A 27,806-nucleotide genomic window follows, 5' to 3' on the forward strand; every position below is an offset into this window, starting at 1 on the left:
TGTAGCTGGGGGCCGAGTTGTGGATGGCTTTGGAAGTTGCTGTATTTTGAATTTAATTCATCGGGTGAGCAGAAGCCAGTGGAGGGATTAACAGAGAGGGGTAGCAGACACTGAACATTGGTAAGGTGGGTGTGTCTGGCAACAGCATTCATGATAGACTGAAGCGGGGATAGCCTATGTAAAGGTAAACCAATGAGGACGTTGCAGTAGTCGAGGCGGGAGATGACCAGGGAGTGAATTAGAATCTTTGTGATGTCATTGGTTAGGAAGGGGCCTATTTTGGAGATGTTGCATAGGTTGAGACAGCAAGCTTCGGACAGTGCTTGGATGTGGGGCTTAAAGGAGAGTTCAGAATTCAGGATAACACCTAGCACCCGAGCACGTGGGGACGAGTTGATAGTTGCACCGTTGATTTTAACAGAGAAGTTAGGGGAAGAGGCAAGTGGGGGAGAAAATATTATAAGCTTGGTTTTGGATAGAAATAAAGCCTGGTACACACGATCAGCTTTTTGGATGACCGTTCGTCCATTTTCATACGACAGAATACAACATCAGAAGTGACATAATGTGTTGAATAGTTTTGTATGTATTTTTTCGTTTGAGCATGCGTAGTCTTGCTCTTACAGTTTTTTTTTTTCGGAAGAAAACCGCACTGATTAAACGAAAATTGGACGTTGTGTTCATGTACAACAAAAATTTTATAGTCTGCACATCCAGCTTTTGTTGGACGAAAAATCTGAATCGGCTGTCGAAAGCACCGTACTATCCGAAAATCGGCAGATCATTCGTCGGACAAAATTTTACTTCCAATTTTCGTATCATGTGTACGGGCCTTAAGTTTGAGGAAGCAGTGACATCCAGTCTGATATATCCGTTAGTAAATTGGTGATGCATGAGGAGACTGATGGCGTGAACTGAGGGGTAGAGAAATAGATTTGGGTGTCGTCAGCATAGAAATGGTATTGGAAGCAATGGGAGGCTATCAACTGACCCAGGGAGGAGGTGTAGATGGAGAATAGGAGAGGCTACGTTTGAGACTTTGATGTAATCCGTTTGCCAAGGTTGTAGGGGCTGGTACCTGTTTCTATGTGTAATGAGGGAGGCGAGCGTGTCCAGGGAGGATGACAGTGAACTGTTGTGCTTGCTGTTGAGCTTCATTGTACAATTGAATGTTACAACCAGGTCAGGAGGATTTCATTTGCTTGTATATTCTGCACACCTAGAGGGCATGCAATTACCCATCAGGCAGAAAAATTTGAAAAAAAGAAGGACCTAGCAAGTTGAGGATTTGTGGAACAAGGTATAGAAATGTAAACACATGAAACAATATAAAAAAGAACATCCAGCAATGATATTGGTGGATAATGCAGATTTGGGTTTTAGACTTTCATAACCTGCACAATAGGATAGTAGTTATGGACAGCAGAGATGAAAAAACACAAAACCTTGGTATGGATTAACAGTCTCTATTATTTTCCTATGTTTATAGGTCCAGTTTTACCAGAAGAGATGCCAATACGGGACATTGTTCCTTCTCTGTGGGTGCCGCTAACAGCAGCGCTCAGTGCCCCTCATTCACACGGTGAGATATGTAAAGGAAACCTAGAGCCTGAACTTCAGGGGCCATCAGTAGTAAATTATGTGCATACTTGTTCTTAGCTAGTGATATTGGCTGCCATGTTCATCATGGGGTTTCAATACTTTTTGTATTACTGACCTGGAAAGTTTTATCTGCATATTTGTTGTGGGTCTGTGGCTTAGAAAATACTGCAAATACTGGAGCAGTAGTGATGGTGAATAAACAGAGCACAGGTTTTTATGAACTGATTGCCGACCAGCCGTCGTCATTATCCACTTCCGGACCGCCGCATGCCGACATACGTTGGCTGTTTGAAGAGGGATATCTTTGTTATGGCAGCAGCTAGCTGCAATAACCCCGGTATCCTCTTCTTTAGCCTTCAGCGGGGGATTCGGTTTCCGATAATAGTGGCCGCCCCCTCTCCCGCCGCGAGATCACTTTTAATGGGCGGCGGGAGAGGGGGCCCCCCTCCCACCGCTCTCCGGTGCCCTCCGCTGCTTACCGAAGCCGTCGGTAGCTGCAAAGGCGATCCGGTCCTCTTCCGTGAGTGGTATGGAGACGAGTGAGGGGAAGATGGCCCCCACCCATCTTCATATTATTGCAGGGCGAAAGTGACGGCAAAACGTCACTTCCGCCCATAGCTCTTAAAAGGGCCATTTTTTTTTGCATCTAGTGTAAACATGAGATCTGAGGTCTTTTTGACCCCAGATCTCATATTTAAGAGGTCCTGTCGTGCTTTTTTTCTATTACAAGTGATGTTTACATTCCTTGTAATAGGAATAAAAGTGACACAATTTTTTTTTTTAAATGACCAGTGTAAAAATAAAAAAATCACAAGAACTGATAGTAAACAAGTTGAACCCTCCTTTACTTGTATTACAACCACTGCGCTCCTGGATCAAACAACTGTGATACCTGAAACTGCCACTTTAAATAAATAAACTAATAAACAGTATTGTGTCCTCTATTGAAGCAACATAAATAGTGAACCAATAGTGGCGCTGAAACCTAATCAAGTGGAAAGAATGAAGTGAATCTATACATAAACATATGTAACAAAACACATGTATATGTAAAGTGACACCTCTGAGTGTTCACCACACCTTCTGAACAGTGATCAGTATTGAACTTATTAATAATAACAAGTGAAACTCATAGATAAAAGAGAATCAATATCACACTCAATAAAGTGATCAAAAAATCAAATAGCAGACTTCAATAGTGCTAAACTGATCTGTGATATTACGCTACTGTTATCACCCTGTGATAGTTGAAAACACGTCTTAAAAAATGTGAACACAAAGTCTTTGATGTGAACAATTCTTATGCACACAAAAAGTCCTTATAAGAAATATCCAGTAGATTTTCTTTGCTTCCACCACACCTCCGTGCAAGTGATTCCACTCCCCGTAAGAAAGGCACTCACCAGCTAAATATGCCTCCCACTCTCGTGTTTGGCTGAAATCACTTTTAAACCACACCAAAAGGGGTTTATGAAAATCTCCGATCTCCGTAAAACCAAATAATATAATGTAATAATAATAAGAGTGCTCCACTAGTGTAATAACGTAAAACTTTGAGTTTTTGATCACTTTATTGAGTGCGATATCAATTCTCTTTTATCTATGAGTTTCAATTGTTATTATTAATAAGTTCAATACTGATCACTGTTCAGAGGGTGTGGTGAACACTCAGAGATGTCACTTTACATATACATGTAATTTGTTACATATGTGTATGTATTGTTTCTCTTCATTCTTTTCACTTGATTAGGTTTCAGCGTCACTATTGGTTCACTATTTATGTTGCTTCAATAAAGGACACAATACTGTTTATTAAAAATAAAAAATAAAAGGTTAAAAAAAAAAAAAAAATTTTTAAACGCGCCCCGTCCCGCCGAGCTTGCGTGCAGAAGCGTATTTGAGTAGCGCCCGCATATGAAAACGGTGTTCAAACCACACACGTGAGGTATCGCCGTGATCGGAAGAGGGAGAGCAAAAATTCTAGCCTGAGACCTCCTCTGTAACTCAAAACATGCAACCTGTAGAATTTTTTAAACGTCCCTATGGAGATTTTTAAGGGTAAAAGTTTGTCGCCATTCCACAAGCGGGCGCATTTTTGAAGCATGACATGTTGGGTATGAATTTACTCTGCGTAACATTCTCTTTCACAGTATAAAAACAATTGGGCTAACTTTACTGTTGTCTTATTTTTTAATTCAAAAAAGTGTATTTTTTCCAAAAAAAGTGCGCCTGTAAGACCGCTGCGCAAATACGGTGTGACAGAAAGTATTGCAACGATCGCCATTTTATTCTCTAGGGTGTTAGAAAAAAAAACGTATAATGTTTGGGGGTTCTAAGTAATTTTCTAGCAAAAAAAAAAAAAAAAATGTTTTTTAACTTGTAAACAACAAATTTCAGAAAGAGGCTCGTCCTTAAGTGGGTATACTGCGGCAGGTTGGCACGACTGCGGGAATCGTAGCTATACGTCGGGCGCTTTAAGAGCAATAGTAGGCGCGCGCAACCCCTGGGACCGATGCTCGTGGCCGGCGGCCACGATGTTCTCCGGCCACCTGCGATCGCTCCACAGAGAGCCAGAATGGGCATCTGTCGATGTAAACAAAGAGATCCTGTTCTGACAGGGGAGTAGAGAGAGATCTGCTGTTCCTAGTGATCAGGAACAGCGATATATCACTCTACTCCCAGTGAATCCACTCCCCTCACAGTTAGAAACACCTCACTAGGGAACACTTAACCCGTTGATCGCCCCCTAGTGTTAACCCCTTCCCTGCCAGTGACATTTATACAGTAATCAGTGGCTATTTTTAGCTCTGATCACTGTAATAATGTCACTGGTCCCAAAAAAGTATCTGATCTGTCCAACGCAATGTCACAGTCACTCTAAAAAAAAAAAAAAAAAAAAAAATCACTGATTACCGCCATTACTAGTAAAAAAAAAAAATTATAAAAACAAAAATACCATAAACATATGCCTATTTTGTGGACGCTATAACTTTTGTGCAAACAAATCAATATACAATATATATATCAATATACAATATATTATTTCGATTTTTTTATTTACCAAAAATATGTAAAATACATATTGGCCTAAACTGAAGAAGAAATTTGTTTTTGGAATTTTTTATTTATTTTTTTTTATTGCAAAAAGGTGATCAAATACCACCAAAAGAAAGCTCTATATGTGGGAAAAAAAAGGACATCAATTTTGTTTGTGTACAATGTCGAATGACCACGGAATAGTCAGTTAAAAGGACGCAGTGCCGTATCGCACAAAATGGCCTGGTCATTAAGGGGGCAAATCCTTCCGGGGCGGAAGTGGTTAAAGCTACTCTTTCGTTAAACCTAGAGCGCCAATAAAAGCTCTCCCTGTGTTACTGCAGCATCCAGTAGGGACATTGGGGTTGCCAGGAGTTAGCACTGAAGGGACTAGGAAAAATAAATATGTAAGAAATGCTGTAAATTTTGCGTTACTGAAATGCAACATGTTACAACATGCATGCAGTTCTGTAAATACAGTTTTTATACATCTTTAAATATTTTTTTTGAAAGCAAGAAGAGTAAATACCTACATTTGACTTGGTATCAACCTCTTGCAGTCTTGTATAGCAGAGGTCAGACTAAAGTAGGGAGAAATAGTACAAGTTCTCAAGCAGTGCAAGCAGCATTGGGAGGATGGGAGGAGGTATCAGAGTGATGGAGATGAGCTCACCGAATCATTGACATGAGTTCATGAATTTTGATCCATTTATGGCTGTTCCCAGTCATGACACTGTGGTGTGGTGGAAGAAAACCCGTTAGACTTACCGGTAACGCTATTTCCATGAATTTTCCAGGACAGCTACTTGAGAGATGATTGGCTCCGCCCTCTACAGGAAACACAAATCAGACAATTTAAAAGGTCCCTCCTTCTCCTCTGGCCCTCAGTTGTTTGAAGATCAAGTAAACCTCCACCAAAAGTGCACTCGGCAGAGGAATAACAGAAACTCACTAAAAAACCACCACCAGGAAAACAAAAAAAGACCAGTGAATACAGAATAGGGTGGGAATATAGACTCTGTCCTGGAAGATTCATGGAAATACCGTTACCGGTAAGTCTAAGGGGGGTTCCCCCCCCCCCTCATCTTCCAGGACAGCTACTCAAGAGGATAAGCAAGATTCTATACCTTAGGGAGGGACGACAGCCTGAAGTACTTTCCTACTAAAGGAGAGGTCCTGGCTAGAGAGCATCTGGACTCTATAATGCTTGATAAATGCATGAGAGGAGTAACAGAAAGCAGCTTTAGAAATTTCTTCCCATGATGCTCCCGCTCTTTCTGCCCATGACGTGGCCAAAGATCTCGTTGAATGAGCTCTTTCTCTGGAAGGAGGGATGTGACCTGACGCTCTGTAAGCTTCACAAATTGCTTCCCTAATCCATCTGGAAATGGAACTTCTAGATGCCTTTTTGGGGCCACTGAACAACACTAAGCGTTGGGAGGATCTCCTAAACTCACTAGACCTTTGTAGATCAAGCAGAAGGCATCTTTTCACGTCCAAAAAAACGAAATCTTTCCTCTTCCGCATTCTTGGGGGAGGAACAAAAACTAGGAAGAACTACCTCCTGGGACCTGTGAAAGCTGGAAGAAACTTTGGGTAAGTGAAAAGGATTGAGCCTAATCATTACCCTGTCCTCTAAAAAGCTCAGTAAAGGGTCCTTACAGGAAAGAGATTCTAGATCAGAAATCCTTCTCCCCGACGTTATAGCCAAAAGAAAAGTAATCTTTAAGGAAATCAATTTCAGGGAGGCCTCATGCAATGGCTCAAAAGGAGCCCTAGTTAAAGCATTTAATACTAACGACAGATCTGTTTAACAGCCCCGGGTGTACATCTAGTTCTGGCTAAAAGGAACCTCTTGAGCAAAGGGTTCTCAGCTGGTCTTCTTTCTGCAAACAGAGACAGGGCAGCTACCTGAACCCTAAGGGTGCTGACAAAGTCCTTTCTCCACTCCCCTTTGCAAAAAATCTAGTATACAGAGAGTAGAAAAATAATCCATTCCTGTCTTCTTGTGCCAGGAAACAAAAGTTTTCCAAACTTTCCCATAGATCTTACGGCTGTCCAGAATAGTCTCAATAACCCTCTCTGAGCACCCACTTAGCTGCAGGATGCGCCGCTCAGTCTCCAGGCCGTCAAATGGAAGGCCTGAGGATTTGGCTGGTGTACTGGCCCCTGACGGAGAAGATCCCTCCGCCCTGGCGGGTGCCAGGGGGGTTCTATTGAGAGTGCTCTCAGCGAGGAGAACCAACTCCTCCTGGGCCACCAAGGGGCAATCAGGATAACTTCTCCTTGATCCTGAACAGTCTTCTGAACTACCAGTGATAAGAGAGGAAATGGAGTGAAGGCGTAGGCTAGAGTGAAATTCCAGAGTGAAAGAGAGCGCCTCTGTCCCTAAGGACTGCGTCTCTCTTTCCAGCGAGAAGAAAGACGGTAGTTTTTTGTTGAGACTGGATGCAAAAAGATCCACTCTGGGAACACCCCACCTTAAAATGATCTCATGAAGCATGTCTTGATTCAGTTCCCAACTGCTGGCATTGATGTTTACTGTGCTCAGATAGTGCACCAGAACATTCGCCGTCCCACTGATATGCACCGCCCTGACTGAAGAGACATTGTTCTCTGCCCAGGACAGAATCTACTGGTTTAACAATTTTGAATTGACCCTCTCCTACAAAGCAATTAACCACTTAAGGACCGCCTAACGCCGATTTACGTCGGCAAGGCGGCACGGGCAGGCAAAATCACGTACATGTACGTGATTTGCCTCCCGCGGGTGACCCCCCGGTGCCCGAGGCGGTCCCGTTTTGTCCCACGGCGATCGGAGGTGAGGGGGAGGCCATCCGTTCGTGGCCCCCCCCTCGCGATCGCCGCCGGCCAATCAGATTACTTCCTTTGCTGCTGTATGCTAAACAGCAGCAAAGGAAATGATGTCATCTCCCCTCGGCTCGGTATTCCGTTGCAGCGCCGAGGAGAGAAGACATCAATGTAAGTGCACCAACACTACACAACACAGTAGAACATGCCAGGCACACAAAACACCCCGATCCCCCCCCCGATCGCCCCCCAATCACCCCCCCCCCCTCCCTGTCACAAACTGACACCAGCAGTTTTTTTTTTTTTTTTTCTGATTACTGCATTGGTGTCAGTTTGTGACAGTTACAGTGTTGGGACAGTTAGTATTACCCCCCTTTAGGTCTAGGGTACCCCCCTAACCCCCCCTAATAAAGTTTTAACCCCTTGATCACCCCCTGTCACCAGTGTCACTAAGCGATCATTTTTCTGATCGCTGTATTAGTGTCGCTGGTGACGCTAGTTAGTGAGGTAAATATTTAGGTTCGCCGTCAGCGTTTTATAGCGACAGGGACCCCCATAAACTATCTAATAAATGTTTTAACCCCTTGATTGCCCCCTAGTTAACCCTTTCACCACTGATCACCGTATAACTGTTACGGGTGACGCTGGTTAGTTTGTTTATTTTTTATAGTGTCAGGGCACCCGCCGTTTATTACCGAATAAAGGTTTAGCCCCCCGGTCGCCCGGCGGTGATATGCGTCGCCCCAGGCAGCGTCAGATTAGCGCCAGTACCGCTAACACCCACGCACGCAGCATACGCCTCTCTTAGTGGTATAGTATCTGTACAGATCAATATCTGATCCGATCAGATCTATACTAGCGTCCCCAGCAGTTTAGGGTTCCCAAAAACGCAGTGTTAGCGGGATCAGCCCAGATACCTGCTAGCACCTGCGTTTTGTCCCTCCGCCCGGCCCACCCAAGTGCAGTATCGATTGATCACTGTCACTTACAAAACACTAAACGCATAACTGCAGCGTTCGCAGAGTCAGGCCTGATCCCTGCGATCGCTAACATTTTTTTTGGTAGCATTTTGGTGAGCTGGCAAGCACCAGCCCCAGGCAGCGTCAGGTTAGCGCCAGTACCACTGACACCCACGCACGTACCATACACCTCCCTTAGTGGTATAGTATCTGATCGGATCAATATCTGGTCCGATCAGATCTATACTAGCGTCCCCAGCAGTTTAGGGTTCCCAAAAACGCAGTGTTAGCGGGATCAGCCCAGATACCTGCTAGCACCTGCGTTGTGCCCCTCCGCCCGGCCCAGCCCACCCAAGTGCAGTATCGATCGATCACTGTCACTTACAAGGCACTAAACGCATAACTGCAGCATTCGCAGAGTCAGGCCTGATCCCTGCGATCGCTAACAGTTTTTTTGGTAGCATTTTGGTGAACTAGCAAGCACCGTCCCCAGGCAGCGTCAGGTTAGCGCCAGTACCACTAACACCCACGCACGCAGCATACGCCTCCTTTAGTGGTACAGTATCTGAACGGATCAACATCTGATCCGATCAGATCTATACTAGCGTCCCCAGCAGTTTAGGGTTCCCAAAAACGCAGTGTTAGCGGGATTAGCCCAGATATTTGCTAGCACCTGCGTTTTGCCCTCCGCCCGGCCCAGCCCAGCCCACCCAAGTGCAGTATCGATCGATCACTGTCACTTACAAAACACTAAACGCATAACTGCAGCGTTTGCAGAGTCAGGCCTGATCCCTGCGATCGCTAACAGTTTTTTTGGAAGCTTTTTATTGAACTGGCAAGCACCAGCGGCCTAGTACACCCCGGTCGTAGTCAAACCAGCGCTGCAGTAACACTTGGTGACGTGGCGAGTCCCATAAGTGCAGTTCAAGCTGGTGAGGTGGCAAGCACAAGTAGTGTCCCGCTGCCACCAAAAAGAAGACAAACACAGGCCGTCGTGCCCATAATGCCCTTCCTGCTGCATTCGCCAATCCTAATTGGGAACACACCGCTTCTGCAGCGCCCGTACTTCCCCCATTCACATCCCCAACCAAATGCAGTCAGCTGCATGAGAGGCATTTTCTTTATGTCCTCCCGGGTACCGCTACCCAACGAACCCCCCCAAAAAAGATGTTGTGTCTGCAGCAAGCGCGGATATAGGCGTGACACCCACTATTATTGTCCCTCCTGTCCTGACAATCCTGGTCTTTGCATTGGTGAATGTTTTGAACGCTACCATGCACTAGTTGAGTATTAGCGTAGGGTACAGCATTGCACAGACTAGGCACACTTTCACAGGGTCTCCCAAGATGCCATCGCATTTTGAGAGACCCGAACCTGGAACCGTTACAGTTATAAAAGTTAGTTACAAAAAAAGTGTAAAAAAAAAAATATATATATAAAATAAAAAAAAATAGTTGTCGTTTTATTGTTCTCTCTCTCTATTCTCTCTCTCTATTGTTCTGCTCTTTTTTTACTGTATTCTATTCTGCAGTGTTTTATTGTTATTGTTATTATGTTTTATCATGTTTGTTTTACAGGTATGTAATTATTTATACTTTACTGTTTTCAGGTACGCCATTCACAACTTTGAGTGGTTATACCAGAATGATGCCTGCAGGTTTAGGTATCATCTTGGTATCATTCTTTTCAGCCAGCGGTCGGCTTTCATGTAAAAGCAATCCTAGTGGCTAATTAGCCTCTAGACTGCCTTTACAAGCCGTGGGAGGGAATGCCCCCCCCCCCCCACCGTCTTCCGTGTTTTCCTCTGGCTCTCCTGTCTCAACAGGGAACCTGAGAATGCAGCCGGTGATTGAGCCAGCTGACCATAGAGCTGATCAGAGACAAGAGTGGCTCCAAACATCTCTATGGCCTAAGAAACCGGAAGCTACGAGCATTTTATGACTTAGATTTCGCCGGATGTAAATAGCGCCATTGGGAAATTGGGGAAGCATTTTATCACACCGATCTTGGTGTGGTCAGATGCTTTGAGGGCAGAGGAGAAATCTAGGGTCTAATAGACCCCAATTTTTTCAAAAAAGAGTACCTGTCACTACCTATTGCTATCATAGGGGATATTTACATTCCCCGAGATAACAATAAAAATGATTTAAAAAAAAAAAAAAAATGAAAGGAACAGTTTAAAAATAAGATAAAAAAGCAAAAAAATAATAAAGAAAAAAAAAAAAAAAAAAAAAAAAAAGCACCCCTGTCGCCCCCTGCTCTTGCGCTAAGGCGAGCGCAAGCGGCGGTCTGTCGTCAAACGTAAACAGCAATTGCACCATGCATGTGAGGTATCGCCGCGAAGGTCAGATCGAGGGCAGTAATTTTTGCAGTAGACCTCCTCTGCAAATCTAAAGTGGTAACCTGTAAAGGCTTTTAAAGGCTTTTAAAAATGTATTTATTTTGTTGCCACTGCACGTTTGTGCGCAATTGTAAAGCATGTCAAGTTTGGTATCCATGTACTCGGCCTAAGATCATCTTTTTTATTTCATCAAACATTTGGGCAATATAGTGTGTTTTAGTGCATTAAAATTTAAAAAAGTGTGTTTTTTCCCCAAAAAATGCGTTTGAAAAATCGCTGCGCAAATACTGTGTGGAAAAAAAAAATGAAACACCCACCATTTTAATCTGTAGGGCATTTGCTTTAAAAAAATATATAATGTTTGGGAGTTCAAAGTAATTTTCTTGCAAAAAAAAAACTTTTTCATGTAAAAAATAAGTGTCAGAAAGGGCTTTGTCTTCAAGTGGTTAGAAGAGTGGGTAATGTGTGACATAAGCTTCTAAATGTTGTGCATAAAATGCCAGGACAGTTCAAAACCCCCCCAAATGACCCCATTTTGGAAAGTAGACACCCCAAGCTATTTGCTGAGAGGCATGTCGAGTCCATGGAATATTTTATATTGCGACACAAGTTGCGGGAAAGAGACAAATTTTTTTTTTTTTTTTTTTTTGCACAAAGTTGTCACTAAATGATATATTGCTCAAACATGCCATGGGAATATGTGAAATTACACCCCAAAATACATTCTGCTGCTTCTCCTGAGTACGGGGATACCACATGTGTGAGACTTTTTGGGAGCCTAGCCGCGTACGGGACCCCGAAAACCAAGCACCGCCTTCAGGCTTTCTAAGGGCGTGAATTTTTGATTTCACTCTTCACTGCCTATCACAGTTTCGGAGGCCATCGAATGCCCAGGTGGCATAAACCCCCCCCCAAATGACCCTATTTTGGAAAGTAGACACCCCAAGCTATTTGCTGAGAGGTATAGTGAGTATTTTGCAGACCTCACTTTTTGTCACAAAGTTTTGAAATTTGAAAAAAGAAAAAAAAAAAAAGTTTTTTCTTGTCTTTCTTCATTTTCAAAAACAAATGAGAGCTGCAAAATACTCACCATGCCTCTCAGCAAATAGCTTGGGGTGTCTACTTTCCAAAATGGGGTCATTTGGGGGGGTTTTGTGCCACCTGGGCATTCCATGGCCTCCGAAACGGTGATAGGCAGTGAAGAGTAAAATCAAAAATTCACGCCCTTAAAAACGCTGAAGGCGGTGATTGGTTTTCGGGGCCCCGTACGCGGCTAGGCTCCCAAAAAGTCCCACACATGTGGTATCCCCATACTCAGGAGAAGCAGCAGAATGTATTTTGGGGTGCAATTCCACATATGCCCATGGCCTGTGTGAGCAATATATCATTTAGTGACAACTTTGTGCAAAAAAAAAAAAAAAAAAAAAAAAGTGTCACTTTCCCGCAACTTGTGTCAAAATATAAAATATTCCATGGACTCAATATGCCTCTCAGCAAATAGCTTGGGGTGTCTACTTTCCAAAATGGGGTCATTTGGGGGGGGGTTGTGCCACCTGGGCATTCCATGGCCTCCGAAACTGTGATAGGCAGTGAAGAGTGAAATCAAAAAGTTACACCCTTAGAAATCCTGAAGGCGATGATTGGTTTTCGGGGTCCCATACGCGGCTAGGCTCCCAAAAAGTCAAACACATGTGGTATCCCCATACTCAGGAGAAGTAGCTGAATATATTTTGGGGTGCAATTCCACATAGGCCCATGGCCTGTGTGAGCAATATATCATTTAGTGACAACTTTTTGTAAATATTTTTTTTTTTGTCATTATTCAATCACTTGGGACAAAAAAAATAAATATTCAATGGGTTCAACATGCCTATCAGCAATTTCCTTGGGGTGTCTACTTTCCAAAATGGGGTCATTTGGGGGGTTTTGTACTGCCCTGCCATTTTAGCACCTCAAGAAATGACATAGGCAGTCATAAACTAAAAGCTGTGTAAATTCCAGAAAATGTACCCTAGTTTGTAGACGCTATAACTTTTGCGCAAACCAATAAATATACGCTTATTGACATTTTTTTTACCAAAGACATGTGGCCGAATACATTTTGGCCTAAATGTATGACTAAAATTGAGTTTATTGGATTTTTTTTATAACAAAAAGTAGAAAATATCATTTTTTTTCAAAATTTTCGGTCTTTTTCCGTTTATAGCGCAAAAAATAAAAACTGCAGAGGTGATCAAATACCATCAAAAGAAAGCTCTATTTGTGGGAAGAAAAGGACGCAAATTTCGTTTGGGTACAGCATTGCATAACCGCGCAATTAGCAGTTAAAGCGACGCAGTGCCAAATTGGAAAAAGACCTCTGGTCCTTAGGCAGCATAATGGTCCGGGGCTCAAGTGGTTAAAGCCTTCCTTCCCCACTGCTAACAGTTCTCTGAAATTCGATGACTGGCATGCCTCCTCTGGTAGCTAGTCTCCCACAGACTGGCATCTGTAGTAATTTTCATTGGGAAATACTGTGCCCAGTCCTTCCCTCCCTGCAGATGTTCCCGTTGCTCCCACCAGGACAGATTGAGAAAATCCTCTCTTGGAAGCTGTATGAGCTGATTCAAAGAGCTTTTCTGCAATCCCAATGATGCAGAAGAAACGCTTGAAGGGGCTGGAATGCAATTGAGCCCATGGCACCCCCCCCCCCCCCCCCAGAATGGCTGCAGTCATTAAGCCCAATAACTGCATGATCTGATGGTGGGAGGCCTGTGGGAGCAACCTGAAGTTCTGCACAGAGAGAAGAATCTTTAAAATCTTTTCTTCCAGAAGACAAATCTTTTGGGCAACTGTGTCTATTAGGTAACCCAAAAAGGGCATGCTCTGGGAGGGAACCTGACAAGACTTTTGCTGGTTGACCTTCCACCTCAATTTCTGAAAGGACTGCAAGATCAATTGCAGATCCTGAACAAGGCTCTCTCTCGGGCAAAGACCAAAAAATCGTCTAAATATTGAACTATCGATACCCTATATATTCGAAAATAGGCCATGACTTCGGCCATGATTTTTGTGAAAATCCTTGGTGCTGCCAAGAGACCAAAAGGGAGGGCTCTGAACTGCCAATGACTTGGACCGTTCTCCATGAGAACTGCAAATCTGAGGAACTTTTGATGATTCTGGCAGATTGGTACATGAAGGTAAGCGTCCTGAAGATCCAGGATTACCATGAACACTCCTGTATTAACAGAATCCTTACAGAATAAATGTTTTCCATCCGGAATCATCTGTAGATTATGAATCTGTTCAGGACACTTAAATTGATGATCATCCGAAAAATGCCAGTAGCCTTTCTTACCAGAAAGACGTGAGAATAAAATCCTCTGAATTTTTGATCTTCCGGAGCGGGAGAAATAACCCCCTCCATTTCCCACATCGCAATCAGGTTCACCATGGCCTGCCGTCTCTCTTGGTCCATCGGCAGATGGGTAAGAAAAAACCTCTGGGGTGGGGGGTTTTTGAATTCCAACCTGTAACCTCTTTCTATCATTTGGAGGATAAAAGGATTGGCGGTAATCTCTGCCCATTCCTTGATGAAATGGGACAACCTCCCTCCTACCCCCGCTCTGGCGTCACTGGGGATTTTTGGTAGGGCTGAAGGAGCAAAGAGTGCCCCCCCCCCCCCCCTTTTGCTTGTCTTTGTTAAATGACCACTTCTTCTTTGTATGTTGCCTATTGGTCTTAAAATTAAAAAAATCTGAAAACCATGAAAAGGCCTCTTATTCTGGGGCTTATTCTTTTGAGAAGATGGAAACCGTTTACTATTCTCAGAGGAACGAGCTAGGACTTCCTTTAAGGAAGAACCAAATAAGAGCTTGCCCTCAAAGGGTATGCCGCCAAGTTTATTCTTGGAGGTAAGATCACCTTTCCAAGCTTTTAGCCAGATGGCCCGTCTAGCTGAATTAATGAGTGCTGATGTTCTGGCAAAAGATTTTACAGAATGTGCTGCCGCATCAGCCAAAAAAGGAACGGACTTGGCAATAAGGGGTAGAGAATCCCTGATCTCCTCTATGGGGTTGTCTGAGGAGAGAAGGTCATCCAGACATTGGACTCACACGTCTAAATTCCTAGCAACACAGGTGGATGCTACAGCTGGTCCTAAAGAAAAAGCAGAGGCATCCCAGGCCTTACGCAATAAGGAGTCGGCCTTTCTATCCATCCTTAAGGACTCCAGAGTCCTCAAATTAAAGATCTGACTTTTTAGATACTTGTGACATAGGAGCATCTAATTTAGGACATTTGAAAAAAACCTCCTCAAAATCAGACTGAAAGGGAAACCTTCTCTTATGTCTAGACTGGAACGACCTTCTTTCAGGTTCTTACCACTCAGAAAGGATCATATCCTTGATTGAATGATGTACAGGAAAAGAGCTAGATTTCCATCCTTGTAGACCTCTGTACATCTTATCCTGAACAGACTGGGCTTGCTGAGGCATCTTGATCTGTTCAGAAGTATATATTGACTTTAATATTTAGTCAATATCTTCAACTGGAAAAAAAGATACCTAGTTGAGCTACCAGTATCCTCATCAGATGTAGATACCGGATTCTCACCTACTTCCAGGTCAGAAACATTATGTGAACTAATAGTCTTTGACACTAAGAGGTAGAGATCTAGCTGAGACTGAAGGCTCCTGAGTCACAGGCATAGAAGTGGAAGGACCTAGCCTGGCTACTCTGTCATTAAAGGACCGAAAAGAGGCCACTACCTTCTTCATAGAAGTCATCAACTCCTTTAAAGAGGCAGTAGACCCAGAACCTGCCTTTGACGGAATACAATCCTCACAAAATAGTTTTTTATAACTATCAGAAAGCATGGCTCTACAGTTCCCACATTTTTTCTTTACATGTTTGTCAACCTAGAAAAACACAGAAAACAAAACCATAAAAAAGGCTTATACAGACCCCCCCCTCCTGCAGAAGCTCTTATCCACAGAGAAGGGCTTAGCTTGGGGGCAGTATTAGACCCAGATGCCGCCGCTGGCTCAACTCGAGTGGGTGCTCCATCCTCAGTCCTGTCCTCAGACTCCATAGAGGAGAACGTAAGCCGGCTGGTGAGACTCCTGACTGCCGCTGCACTGCTAAACTAGTCTGCCCTGCGTCTGGCAGACTGTTTCCAAAGCAGCGAGTCCCCTGCATTGTACCACGCCGAGATTCTTTAAGAAAACAGCATCCAGGAAGTGTCATGTCACTTCCGGTGCCATCTTGCCGCGTCACCGGAAGTCCTCCGACACCATTTTGGTACACCCAAAGCGGGGAAGACACGAGGAAGATGCCTCTCCACACAACTAGAGGCTGTAAATGGAAGGGAGTTGCCGTTGCTAAACCACCAGGGAGGCAAGTAACCCAATACATACAGGGGGCCCTTTTCGGTCTATAAACATAGAAAAACACCCCAGACATGGCCACAACCAGTCCTGGATATTGCCAACAGAAGGGGGGTCCACCAACCACAGTTACCAGACCTATATAAAAACAACAAACATTGCGGTGTGCTCCTGGAGGGTCTGGAAACATAAAACAACTGAGGGTCAGAGGACAGGGAGGGGCCCTTTAAATTGTGTCCGATTTGTGTCTCCGGTGTCATGTGACTCGTTAGTGTTACAAGTTCTCAGGTGTAAATGGGGAGCAGGTGTGTTAAATTTGGTGTTATCACTCTCACTCTCTCATACTGGTCACTGGAAGTTCAATATGGCACCTCATGGCAAAGAACTCTGAGGATCTAAAAATAAGAATTAATGCTCTACATAAAGATGGCCTAGGCTATAAGAAGATTGCCAAGACCCCGAAACTGAGCTGCAGCACAGTGGCCAAGCCCATACAGCGGTTTAACAGGACAGGTTCCACTCAGAACAGGCCTCGCCATGGTCAACCAAAGAAGTTGAGTGCACGTGCTCAGCATCATATCAAGAGGTTGTATTTGGGAAATAGACATATGAGTGCTGCCAGCATTGCTGCAGAGGTTGAAGGGGCAGGGAGTCAGCCTGTCAGTGTTCAGACCATACGCCACACACTGCATTAAATTGGTCTGCATGGCTGTTGTCCCAGAAGGAAGCCTCTTCTAAAGATGATGCACAAGAAGGCCCGCTAACAGTTTGCTAAAGACAAGCAGACTAAGGATATGGATTACTGGAACCATGTCCTTTGGTTCAGATGGTGTCAAGCATGTGTGGCGGCAACCAGGTGAGGCATACAAAGACAAGTGTGTCTTGCCTACAGTCAAGCATGGTGGTGGGAGTGTCATGGTCTGGGGCTGCATAACTGCTGCCAGCACTGGGGAGCTACCGTTCATTGAGGGAACCACAAATGCCAACATGTACTGTGACATACTGAAGCCGAGTATGAACTCCTCCCTTCGGAGACTGGGTCACAGGGCAGTATTCCAACATGATAACGACCCCAAACACACCTCCAAGATGACCACTGTCTTGCTTAAGAAGCTGAGGGTAAAGGTAATGGACTGGCCAAGCATGTCTCCAGACCTAAACTCTATTGAGCATCTGTGGGGCAACCTCAAACGGATGGTAGAGGAGCACAAGCTCTCTAACATCCACCAGCTCCGTGACTTTGTCATGGAGGAGTGGAAGAGGACTCCAGTGGCAACCTGTGAAGCTCTAGTGAACTCCATGCCCAAGAGGGTTAAGGCAGTGCTTCAAAATAATGGTGGCCACACAAAATATTGACACTTTGGGCCCAATTTGGACATTTTCCATTAGGGGTGTACTCGCTTTTGTTGCCAGCGGTTTAGACATTATTGGCTGTGTGTTGAGTTATTTTGAGGGGACAGCAAATTTACAATGTTATACAAGCTGTACACTCACTACTTTACATTGTAGCAAAGTGTTATTTCTTTAGTGTTGTCACATGAAAAGATATAGTAAAATATTTACAAAAATGTGAGGGGTGTACTCACTTTTGTGAGATACTGTATATATATATATATATATATATATATATATATATATATATATATATATATATATATTTAGATTTTTGTTATGTTACACAGATTATGGTTATTATATGAAAAATTCATATGCACATGACACTACGATATATGTTCATAGTATTGGCACATTTATGTGGATGTATTGCAATTATATCAGGAGTGATTGTATAAGGTACATTTTTATTAGCAACAGCGCTGTCCTTTCAGAACATGAACATAATAGCCTCCTTTTTTTTTGGATCAGCCAGAGGGCTGCTCAAAAAAGAACAGATTATGTTTTTACCTTAAAGTGAATGTAAACCCGATTCATGAAATTTGAGCTGGGCACATATATATGCAGTGTTTTTTTTAATCTCTCCCCAAAGCTCTAAGTTCTGTGGCAGTCTCTTGCTCCGTTCTGCTGTTATCAACAGGACAACTTCAGTCAAGTTCTCTGACGTGATAAAACCAGCCTGAAATGCATGTCAGAGTGGGTGCTATAAATTAGCAGACAGCTGGTCAATTCACAGCACAGCTCTGCAAGTCTCTGTCTCACAGTGTATGGCAAGACTCTTCTCCACCCCTGCTGGAACAGGAAGAGAAAATTCTAACACGATGTTCACTTTCTAAACAGTATATAAACCTGAAGACAGCAGATATACATGTGACACTTATGGAGGGAGATTTGTTTCATCTCTGTGTTTCATTTGAAGCAGTCCACTTCACTGGATATTTGTGAGGGTTTATATCCACCTTCATGCATTGTTTGCATTAAAGTGGTTGTTAACCCACTTCTACTAAATCATGTAATCCCCTCTGTACCATAATAACAAGTGTCACTGTGTTATGTATAAAATCTGCTGATCTGTACCTATATAAGCTCGGCTCCCGGAGCTCACCTGACTTATCAGCTATCTTCTCTCTCCGCCTCACAGTTCCAGTGGGCGGGGACCGAGTCCTCCCGCTGACATTAGTCGGGGAGGAAGGGGAGAGGGGGAGAGAGAGAGAGGGAGAGACACACACACACCACAATTAGCTGAGTGCCGGGAGCCGCACTCTTATAGGGACAGATCAGCAGATTTTTTACACAAGCACAGCAAAAAGGAAAATTCTTGCCCTGGGACTTTACATGAGGTGGGCACCACTAAGCCAAGAAAAGTAACAGTAGATGCAGTATATATTTATTCAGTAAAAGTAGTACATGCATTAATATCATCAGAGAAAGCCAAATCATACAGAGTACATATAAATGGGTAGAATAGAAATAATAATAATGGTACATTTGTGTATAAACAGTCACATAACCTACAGACATCAGGTGTACCCGACATGTTTCGCGAGTCCCAGCTCGCTCAGGGGTAGATGTGTATGAATTGTACCTAAGGTGAAAGGATAAAGATTGGCTATGTGGCATGATATTGGTATTTTAAGGCAGAGGGTAAGAGGGGCCTAATGAGTAATGTCGGGTACACTTGATGTCTGTATGTTATGTGATTGTTTATACCATTAACATACAGACATCAGGTGTACCCGACATTACTCATTAGGCCCCTCTGCCTTAAAATACCAATATCATGCCACATAGCCAATCTTTATCCTTTCACCTTAGGTACAATTCATACACATCTACCCCTGAAGAGCGAGCTGGGACTCGTGAAAAATGTCGGGTACACCTGATGTCTGTATGTTATGTGATTGTTTATACACAAATGTATCATTATTATTATTTTTATTCTACCCATTTATATGTACTCTGTATGAATTGGCTTTCTCTGATATTAATGTATGTACTACTTTTACTGAACATATACTGTATCTATTGTTACTTTTATTGGCTTAGTGGTGCCCACCTCATGTAAAGTCCCAGGGCGAGATTCTTCCTTTTTGTTGCATACTTTAGGGATGGAGGTGTGTCACTGGTGACACCAGACCTTTCCTTTTTTACACAGGCACAGGGACACTTATTATGGTACAGAGGGGATAAGACGATTTAGTTATGCGGAGCTGGGGGGGGCAGGCGCTGGTACGAGCAGACAGGCAGGGAGAGGAGGAAGGGAGGGGAGAAAAGATCAGCGCTGTGCACGGCTGCATCTATTCTCTCCTTCCTTCCTCACTCCGATATCTCCTCCCATCAGAATGCTGCTGGCACTGCTTGACTCCTTATACTATTCCTCCCTACCCTAGTCTTAGCAAGAGTTTGATACCAAGTCAAATGTAGGTATTTACTCTCCTGTCTTAAAAAATATTTAAAAATGCATTAATACTGTATATACAGAATTGCATTCCTTTGTATCGCTTAATATCTGCTTGGCGTTCAGCGTTAAGTCTGGTAACAGGGTTGCTTTGTTTGGTTTTCTTTGATACAGCGTTCACATGAAAGTGCCTGTCACTTTAAAGTACAATTCCAGGCTTTACCCAACTACTCTTAAAAATGTTCTCTCCCCCTCCTAACACCTATTCTGACTAACTTCTGTTTGAACGATCTGTAAACTTTTTTCAGCACGCTCCGATGCAGACACATGATTTGTCTCCCCTGCATCAGCCAGTGGCATCTGCAGGGGAGAGGAGGGAGCACCCAACATCAAATGGACCATAGTAAGCCTATGGATGACGTCATCGTTCACGTATTTCCAGCCACTGTCGAGAGCTTTCTCCTCTCCCCTGTAGCAAGCACTGGCTGACACGGGAGATTACGTGACCGGACCAGAGTGAACTGAAAACAGATAAGTATACACATCCTTTGTTCACAGGTTAAAATAAATGTTTGGAGTGGGGGATGGAGCATTTACCCAAGGAGCTGGGTTTTGCCTGAAATTCCACTATAAATTTAATCGCTAGCTGACTAGCCGCCGCAGTTATACTGCGGCAGGTTGGCACGGCTGCGCAAAGCGCCATAGCTGTACTTCATTCTTTTAAGACGTCATAGAAGGTGCACGCACCCACCGCGTGTCCCCAGAGGTGACACGTGTGCCGGCAGGCGCGATGTCAGCCGGGCAGCCATGATCACTCGTGACAGATTGAGAACGGGGATGTGTGTGTGTGTGTAAACACACAAATCCCAGTTCTCTCAGGGGAGAGGAGACCGATGGGGTGTTCATACTAAGTATGAACACCCCATCGGTCTCCTCCTTTATTCAGTCCCACCCCCCCTACAGTTAGAACACACCTAGTGAACACATTTAACCCCTTGATCGCCCTAGTGTTAACCCCTTCCCTGCCTGACATTCATACAGTAATCAGTGGCTATTTTTAGCTCTGATCGCTGTATAAATGTCAATGGTCCCAAGATAGTGTCAAGTGTTCGATCTGACCGCCGCAATGTCGCAGTCCTGATAAAAAAAATTGCAGATCGCCGCCATTACTAGTAAAAAAAATTAAAAATAAAACTGACATAAATCTATTCCCTATTTTGTAGACGCTATAACTTTCGCATAAACCAATGAATATACGCTTATTGCAATTTTTTTTACCAAAAATATGTAGAAGAATACATATCAGCCTAAACTGATGAAGAAATTTGTTTTATTTTTTTTTTGGATATTTATTTTAGCAAAAAGTACAAAATAGTGTTTTTTTCAAAACTGTTGGTCTTTTTTGTTTATAGCGCAAAAAAGAAAAACCGCAGGAGGTGATCAAATACCAAAAGAAAGCTTTAATTGTGGGGGGAAAAAAAAAAAAAAAAAGGACACATTTTGTTTGGGTACATTGTCGCACGACTGCGCAAATTGTCAGTTAAAGCGCCGCAGTGCCGTATCGCAAAGAATGGCCTGGTCAGGAAGGGGGCAAACCCTTCCAGGCTGAAGTGGTTAAATAAAAAAATGTAATTGGTCATATTAATGTGCCTGAAGTAAGCAATGTCTGCAACCCTTAAGCTCCATTCACACTACAGCGTTTTGAATCATGAGCAGATTTGCCACGGATCTGCCCGCGATTTGACAGCACCGAGGTGTGAATGACAAAACGTGGACTTTCATTGGAGATGCCATTCATTTGAATGACACCTCAAATCGCGGTGCGGGTCTCTCGCGATTGTCGTGTGATAAATCGTGCTTCAATCGCAGCTACCTGAATCGCGGGATGCATGTCGCCCAAAAGCAGCTGCTGAATTTTTGGGCGACATGCGTCCCGCGATACGGGTTGCCGCCATTGCAGCACGTTTCAACGTGCTACAATCGCGGCAGACCCGCACCGCAATTTGAGGTGTCATTCAAAACACTGTAGTGTGAATGCAGCCTTAGAGTCTGGTTGCTAGGGACAACGAGAGCACCTTATGCTTTAGTCTCTTTCACATATCAGATCTCTGAAGAATAGTTCTGACATGAACAGTCATGTTGCTCCCAAATAATAGCAGGATGTCAGGACCACTACTTATGTTCCCCCTACAGACTGGAAATGGCTGGCGAGGAAGGTAGACCTTCCACCTTTATACATTAGCTCGTGGCAACAGAAAGAAAATCCAGCAGATGAGGTTCTCACATACTGGAAGGTAAGGAGACATTTGCCAAAAAGCACATATACAGTATTACAAATTGAGGTAGAGATTAGGAAATATGCCGAAGCACACTACAATTAGATTGTACAAAGTCTTTTGTATGTCTTGTGTAAGAGGCTACCTAGAAAACCCATCAGGTAGGTAGTAAATCAGGAACTCTTAAAGCTCAACTCCACCTTTTGGGTCACAGCACAGGGCTCTGAAGGAACGGCACGGGTGGCCATTACTTCAGAGCGCATGCGCCAGTGGTGCCACTGGCTGCATGTACAGTAAATATCTCCGGTGCACGTTTAGGAGATATTTACATTACCCATAGGTAAGCCTTATTATAGGCTTACCTATAGGTAAAATTCAAAGATGGAAGTTTACTTCCCCTTTAAGGAATAGACTGTTACAATTACATTTTAGTATATGATACTGATGGGGAGGCGCTAGGTTTTATTTTATTGATGTAAATTTGGGGGGGGGGGTGTCACACTTTTGCAAAGCAGCATGTAAAAGTGAGTACAATAGAGAAAAAAACAAAACGTATGGACATGGATTCTTGTGAATGTACAGTGCATCCAGAAAGTATTCACAGCGCTTCACTTTTTCCACATTTTGTTTTGTTACAGCCTTATTCCAAAACGGATTACATTCATTATTTTCCTCAAAATTCTACAAGCAATACTCCATAATGACAATGTGAAAGAGGTTTGTTTGAAATCTTTGCAAATTTATTTAAAATAAAAAAAATCCCATGTACATAAGTATTCACAGCCTTTGCTCAATACTTTGTTGAAGCACCTTTGGTACCAATTACAGCCTCAAGTCTTTTTGAGTATGATGCTACAAGCTTGGCACACATATTTTTGGGCAGTTTCTCCCATTCTTCTTTGCAGGACCTCTCAAGCTCCATTAGGTTGGATGGGGAGTGTCGGTGCACAGTCATTTTCTCTCCAGAGATGTTCAATCAGGTTCAAGTCTGGGCCACTCAAGGACATTCACAGAGTGGTCCCGTAGCCACTTCTTTGTTATCTTGGCTGTGTGCTTAGGGGCGGTGTCCTGTTGGAAGAAGAACTTTTGCCCCAGTCTGAGGTCCAGAGCGCAGCGCTGGCGCAGGTTTTTATCAAAGATGTCTCTGTACATTGCTGCATTCTTCTTTCCCTCGATCCCGACTAGTCTCCCAGTTCCTGCCACAGAAAAACATCCCCAAAGCATGATGCTGCCACCTCCATGCTTCACTGTAGAGATGTTATTGGCCAGGTGATGAGCGGTGACTGGTTTCGTTCAGACATGACGCTTGCTATTCAGGTCAGTGTTCAATTTTTGTTTCATCAGACCAGAGAATTTTGTTTCTCATGGTCAGAGTCCTTCAGGTGCTTTTTGGCAAACTCCAGGTGGGCTGTCATGTGCTGAGGAGTGGCTTCCATCTGGCCACTCTACTAAACAGGCCTAATTGTTGGGAGTGCTGCAGAGATGGTTGTTCTTCTAGAAGGTTCTCGTCTCGCCACAGAGAAATGCTGGAGCTCTGTCAGAGTGACCATCGGGTTCTTGGTCACTTCCCTGACTAAGGCCCCTGAGCACTCAGTTTGGCCAGGTGGCCTGCTCTAGGAAGAGTCCTGGTTCCAAACGACTTCCATTTACGGATGATGGAGGCCACTGAGCTCATTGGGACCTTCAATGCTGCAGAAATGTTTCTGAACCCTTTCCCAGATCCGTGCCTTGACACAATCCTGTCTTGGAGGTCTACAGACAATTCCTTTGACTTAATGGCTTGGTTTGTACTTCGACATGCACTGTTAAAGTGGTTGTAAACCTAGTTACACCACTTTTACCTACAGGTAAGCCTATAATAAGGCTTACCTGTAAGTACTGTAAATATCTCCTAAACCTGCACAACTTAGTAGATATTTACCATATACGCTTGCGCCAACGTCATCGGGGCATGCGCAGTGAAGAAAAGGCCCTCCGTGCTGTTTGACTAGCAAGTGCCGTGACTGATGGCTCCCGTGCGCATGCACGGGAGTAACGTCACGTGACTCCAGCCAGTAACAGAGCCAGAGTCTGTGGCCCTGGAAGGAAGAGGGGCGAAGATGGATGCTTCCACCAGCGGGGACAGCATGGGCTTTGCTTGCAGGTAAGTGCAACATAATGGGCTAGTATGCATCGCATACTAGCCCATTATGCCTTTACTTTGCAGGGGAAAAAACAGGAAGTAAAACCCATCAGGGTTTACTTCCTCTTTAACTGTAGGACCTTCTATAGACAGGTGTGTGCCTTTCTAAATCATGTCCAATCAACTGAATTTACCACAGGTGGACTCCAATCAAGTTGTAGAAACATCAAGGATAATCAGTGGAAATAGGATGCACCTGAGCTCAATTGTTAGTGTCATGACAAAGGCTGTGAATACTTGTACATGTGAGTTTATTTTTAATACATTTGCAAAGATTTCAAACTTCTTTCACGCTGTCATTATGGGGTATTGTTTTTAAAACTTGAAGGAAAATAATTAATTGAATCCGTTTTGGATTAAGGCTGTAAAATGTGTAAAGAGTGAAGCGCTGTGAATATTCTCCGGATGCACTGTAGTAATAAAAACATTTTTTTTTACCATAGTGGGGAAGGTTTAGAACCTCTGTGAATCTTTTATTTCCGCCTCTCTCCCTTCACTTCCTGGTTTGGTGACAGGGATCACAGACATAGGATGTAAGCAAAACTCTCCACATCATTAATCCAGACTGTGGTTGAACCCTGACAGTTGTTTTGAAACCCATTCTATGCAGGTGCGGGAAGACGCTACCATTGGACGGCTGTTTGATCTACTTATAGAGCATCGGAAAGACCTAGCAGACATGTTATGACAGCCATTGTATCAGCATGGACTACTTGACTATATGCATGTTGTAAATTAGGTTAATAAAACAAGAAAGATATAGTGGTGTCTGGAGCAGCTTTATTCTGAGAATTATCTTAGAGAAGAGGAAAACACATTGTGGTAAATGCAGAATGGATAACTGACCTCCTATATGTCCTGGTTTAAAAAAAACAGTCTGTGTAAAACTGTTATTTTGGCTTTGGGTGAATGCAGATGAGTTGAATAAGTCCCCACCTTCTTACATCTATCAGGGGATCCATTAGCAAGATCTCTGTATCCAAGTTCTAGCTTCTGCCCATCCTACCACAGTCATTACTTCTTTCTCTGCTGGATTTTCATTCAATTAACATGACAGAGAATGCAGAAAATTAAATAAGCTGCAATCCTAAGCAGCGTGGTGGTCCGGAATCTTCAGCTTGAAGGTCTCACTGCTGGAGTACCCAACAACTTTAATACTTTTCGGCTCTGCCTACTTGTTGCTTCCATTACAATGAAGGTGTCACTCCATTTTGTAGAAATTGTGGATGACTGCACTATGGGAAAAAAAAAGTCTTCTTTATTGTAGTACATTCATAAAACAAATACATTACAGCAGAAGAGGCGAGACTTAATGCATTTCATGCTATAGCACTCTTAAAACAGTGATTAAGTGCTCTACAGCATGTAACGCATTAGAAGGTCTCACAGCCCTGCTTTAGTGTATTTGCTTTTATGGATATACTACAATAAAAAAAAGTTGTTGTTACTGGAGTGCAATCATCCACAATTTTCTTCACGATTCCTTTAGTTACGAGCTGGACTACCAACAGGTATCTGAGCAGATAAAGGTGGGCCGATCTAGAGCGGTATTGTATATATATTTTTTTGTCTCACTCTACCTGTTTGAATTGTTACTTATCTATGGAGGATGGAATTTAAGGAGTAAGACTTTGGGGGGGAATAGGGGGAAGTAGTGAAAGCTGGAGACAGGATCCTAAAGTCCCAAAACGTTATAAGATCCTGAGGGTGGAGTTCAACACTGCAAACCCTCACCTATAGATTAGTTTTGCATGAAGTGACCCTTCAGCTGCAAAAGTTAGGCCACCTAGAAAACTACTGGAGCACCCCAGTCCATTTGTGCCACAATGGGAGAGTCTCAGTGTATGTGTCAGGTGACGCTTTACATAGAACTACCAGGGTCAATCCTTGCTGGTCCACCTAAACAAAAACTGTTTCTTAGTCGCTAAAGGCCAGCGAAGAAGCCATTCTGGGAAGGGTCAGTCCTATCTGTTCGGCTTGCTTTCCCACCTTTCCCGGGTAGAGGAGTCGTGGAATATTTTGGTGGATATCTTATGAATAGGCGGTCTTCCTCTCTCTTGATCCAACGGAGCAGTTTGGTGATGACATTAATGGCGCCCACTTTAGTCACTAAAGAGCTGAATGTTGTGTATAGTTCAAATTTGCTGGTGACCTGCAGAAGGCAACAAATATAAGCTCTAAATGCAATATTAACCAGTCCCGACCACAGAAACTAGCTTGTTCAACCCACAGTTTTCTACTTGTTGATGATCTACAAATCCCAGCATGCAAAAGAATTGCTGGGGAATGTGGGGACTTACAAAATAGAAAGCACAATATATTGCATGCCATGTATGAAACAGCTACCAAATTTAGCTTGCGGTTCCTATTAGGAAATGATAGAACCATTAACTTCTTTCTTACAATTGGTTGATCCTGTAGCAGCTGCATTTACACCTCTGTCAGGCACATCACCCCTAAAACAAGCAAGTCTTCTCATTCACCCCCATTGTTCTAGAACCCCACAGTGCTGGGGTGTATAAATATAAAACAGGGACACAAGGCCTGAAATACTTCCCAAAAAACTCCAATTTCTGTAAAGGGCTGGTCACAAGTTTTTCAATATTTTAAATGAGAAGTATGGGGTTCTGTGTAGAAAAAAATAAAATGTACGTATGTACACACACAGTGCTGTGAAAAAGTATTTGCCAACTTCCTGATGTTTTTTTTTTTTTTGCATATTTCTCAAACTTAAATAATTCAGATCAAACAAATTTTATTACACAAACATAACCCGAATAAATCCAAGATGCAGTTTTTTAAAATTACTTCATTTATTAAGGGAAAAAAAGCTGTTCAAACCTGCCTGGTTCTATGTGAAAAAGTAATTGCCCCCCCCCCCCATGCTGAACCATGAATGAACTGTGATTAACCACTATTTTTTGGAAAGCGGAGTTAAATTTTACTTGCCAGACCTGTTGAATGAAGAAATCACATAAATAGAAGCTGTCTGACAAAGTGAAGCACGCTAACAGATCACAAAAAGCCACACATCATGCCACAATCTAAAAAAATTCAAGAACAGATTAGAAACAAAGTAATGTACATGTATCGGTCTAGGAAGGATTTCAAAGCCATTTCTAAGGCTTTGGAACTCAAGTGAACCACGGGGAGAGCCATTATTCACAAATGGAGATAACTTGGAACAGTGGTGAACCTTTCCAGGAGTGGCCGGCTAACAAAAAATAGGATTTTTTTAATAACAGCTTACCTGTAAAATCCTTTTCTTTCGATGGACATCACGGGACACAGAGCCTCAGTAATAACTGATGGTTATATAGGTATCACTAGGTGATTGGACACTGGCACACCCTAACCAGGATGTTCAACCCCCTATATAATCCCTCCCCTTGCAGGGATACCTCAGTTTTGTAGCCAAGCAATATAGTGTATTAGAAGAG

General features: G+C 43.3%; 2 protein-coding genes across 4 annotated transcripts in view; one reads left to right on the forward strand and one right to left on the reverse strand.

Moving 5' to 3' along the window:
- The window catches only part of LOC141108288 (uncharacterized), a 44,511-nt gene extending 19,383 nt beyond the window's left edge, over window positions 1–25,128 (forward strand). For 2 of the 3 annotated variants that reach the window (XM_073599768.1, XM_073599769.1), the window contains exons 5-7: window positions 1,490–1,582; window positions 22,102–22,202; window positions 24,977–25,128. In XM_073599768.1, coding sequence (XP_073455869.1) covers window positions 1,490–1,582; window positions 22,102–22,202; window positions 24,977–25,054 — 272 coding nt within the window. In that variant the 3' untranslated portion in view covers window positions 25,055–25,128. The remainder of the gene's footprint in view (window positions 1–1,489; window positions 1,583–22,101; window positions 22,203–24,976) is intronic. The other variant, XM_073599770.1, reaches the window with a different exon arrangement.
- A 1-nt stretch (window position 25,129) lies between these two features.
- Window positions 25,130–27,806, reverse strand: part of LOC141108287 (vacuolar fusion protein MON1 homolog B-like) — a 72,338-nt gene continuing 69,661 nt past the window's right edge. The window contains 1 exon segment of the mRNA XM_073599767.1: window positions 25,130–26,518. Coding sequence (XP_073455868.1) covers window positions 26,291–26,518 — 228 coding nt within the window. The 3' untranslated portion in view covers window positions 25,130–26,290.

Source organism: Aquarana catesbeiana, linkage group LG09 (genome assembly GCF_042186555.1).
Source record: "Aquarana catesbeiana isolate 2022-GZ linkage group LG09, ASM4218655v1, whole genome shotgun sequence".
In the NCBI taxonomy this organism is placed as follows: Eukaryota; Metazoa; Chordata; class Amphibia; order Anura; family Ranidae; genus Aquarana; species Aquarana catesbeiana.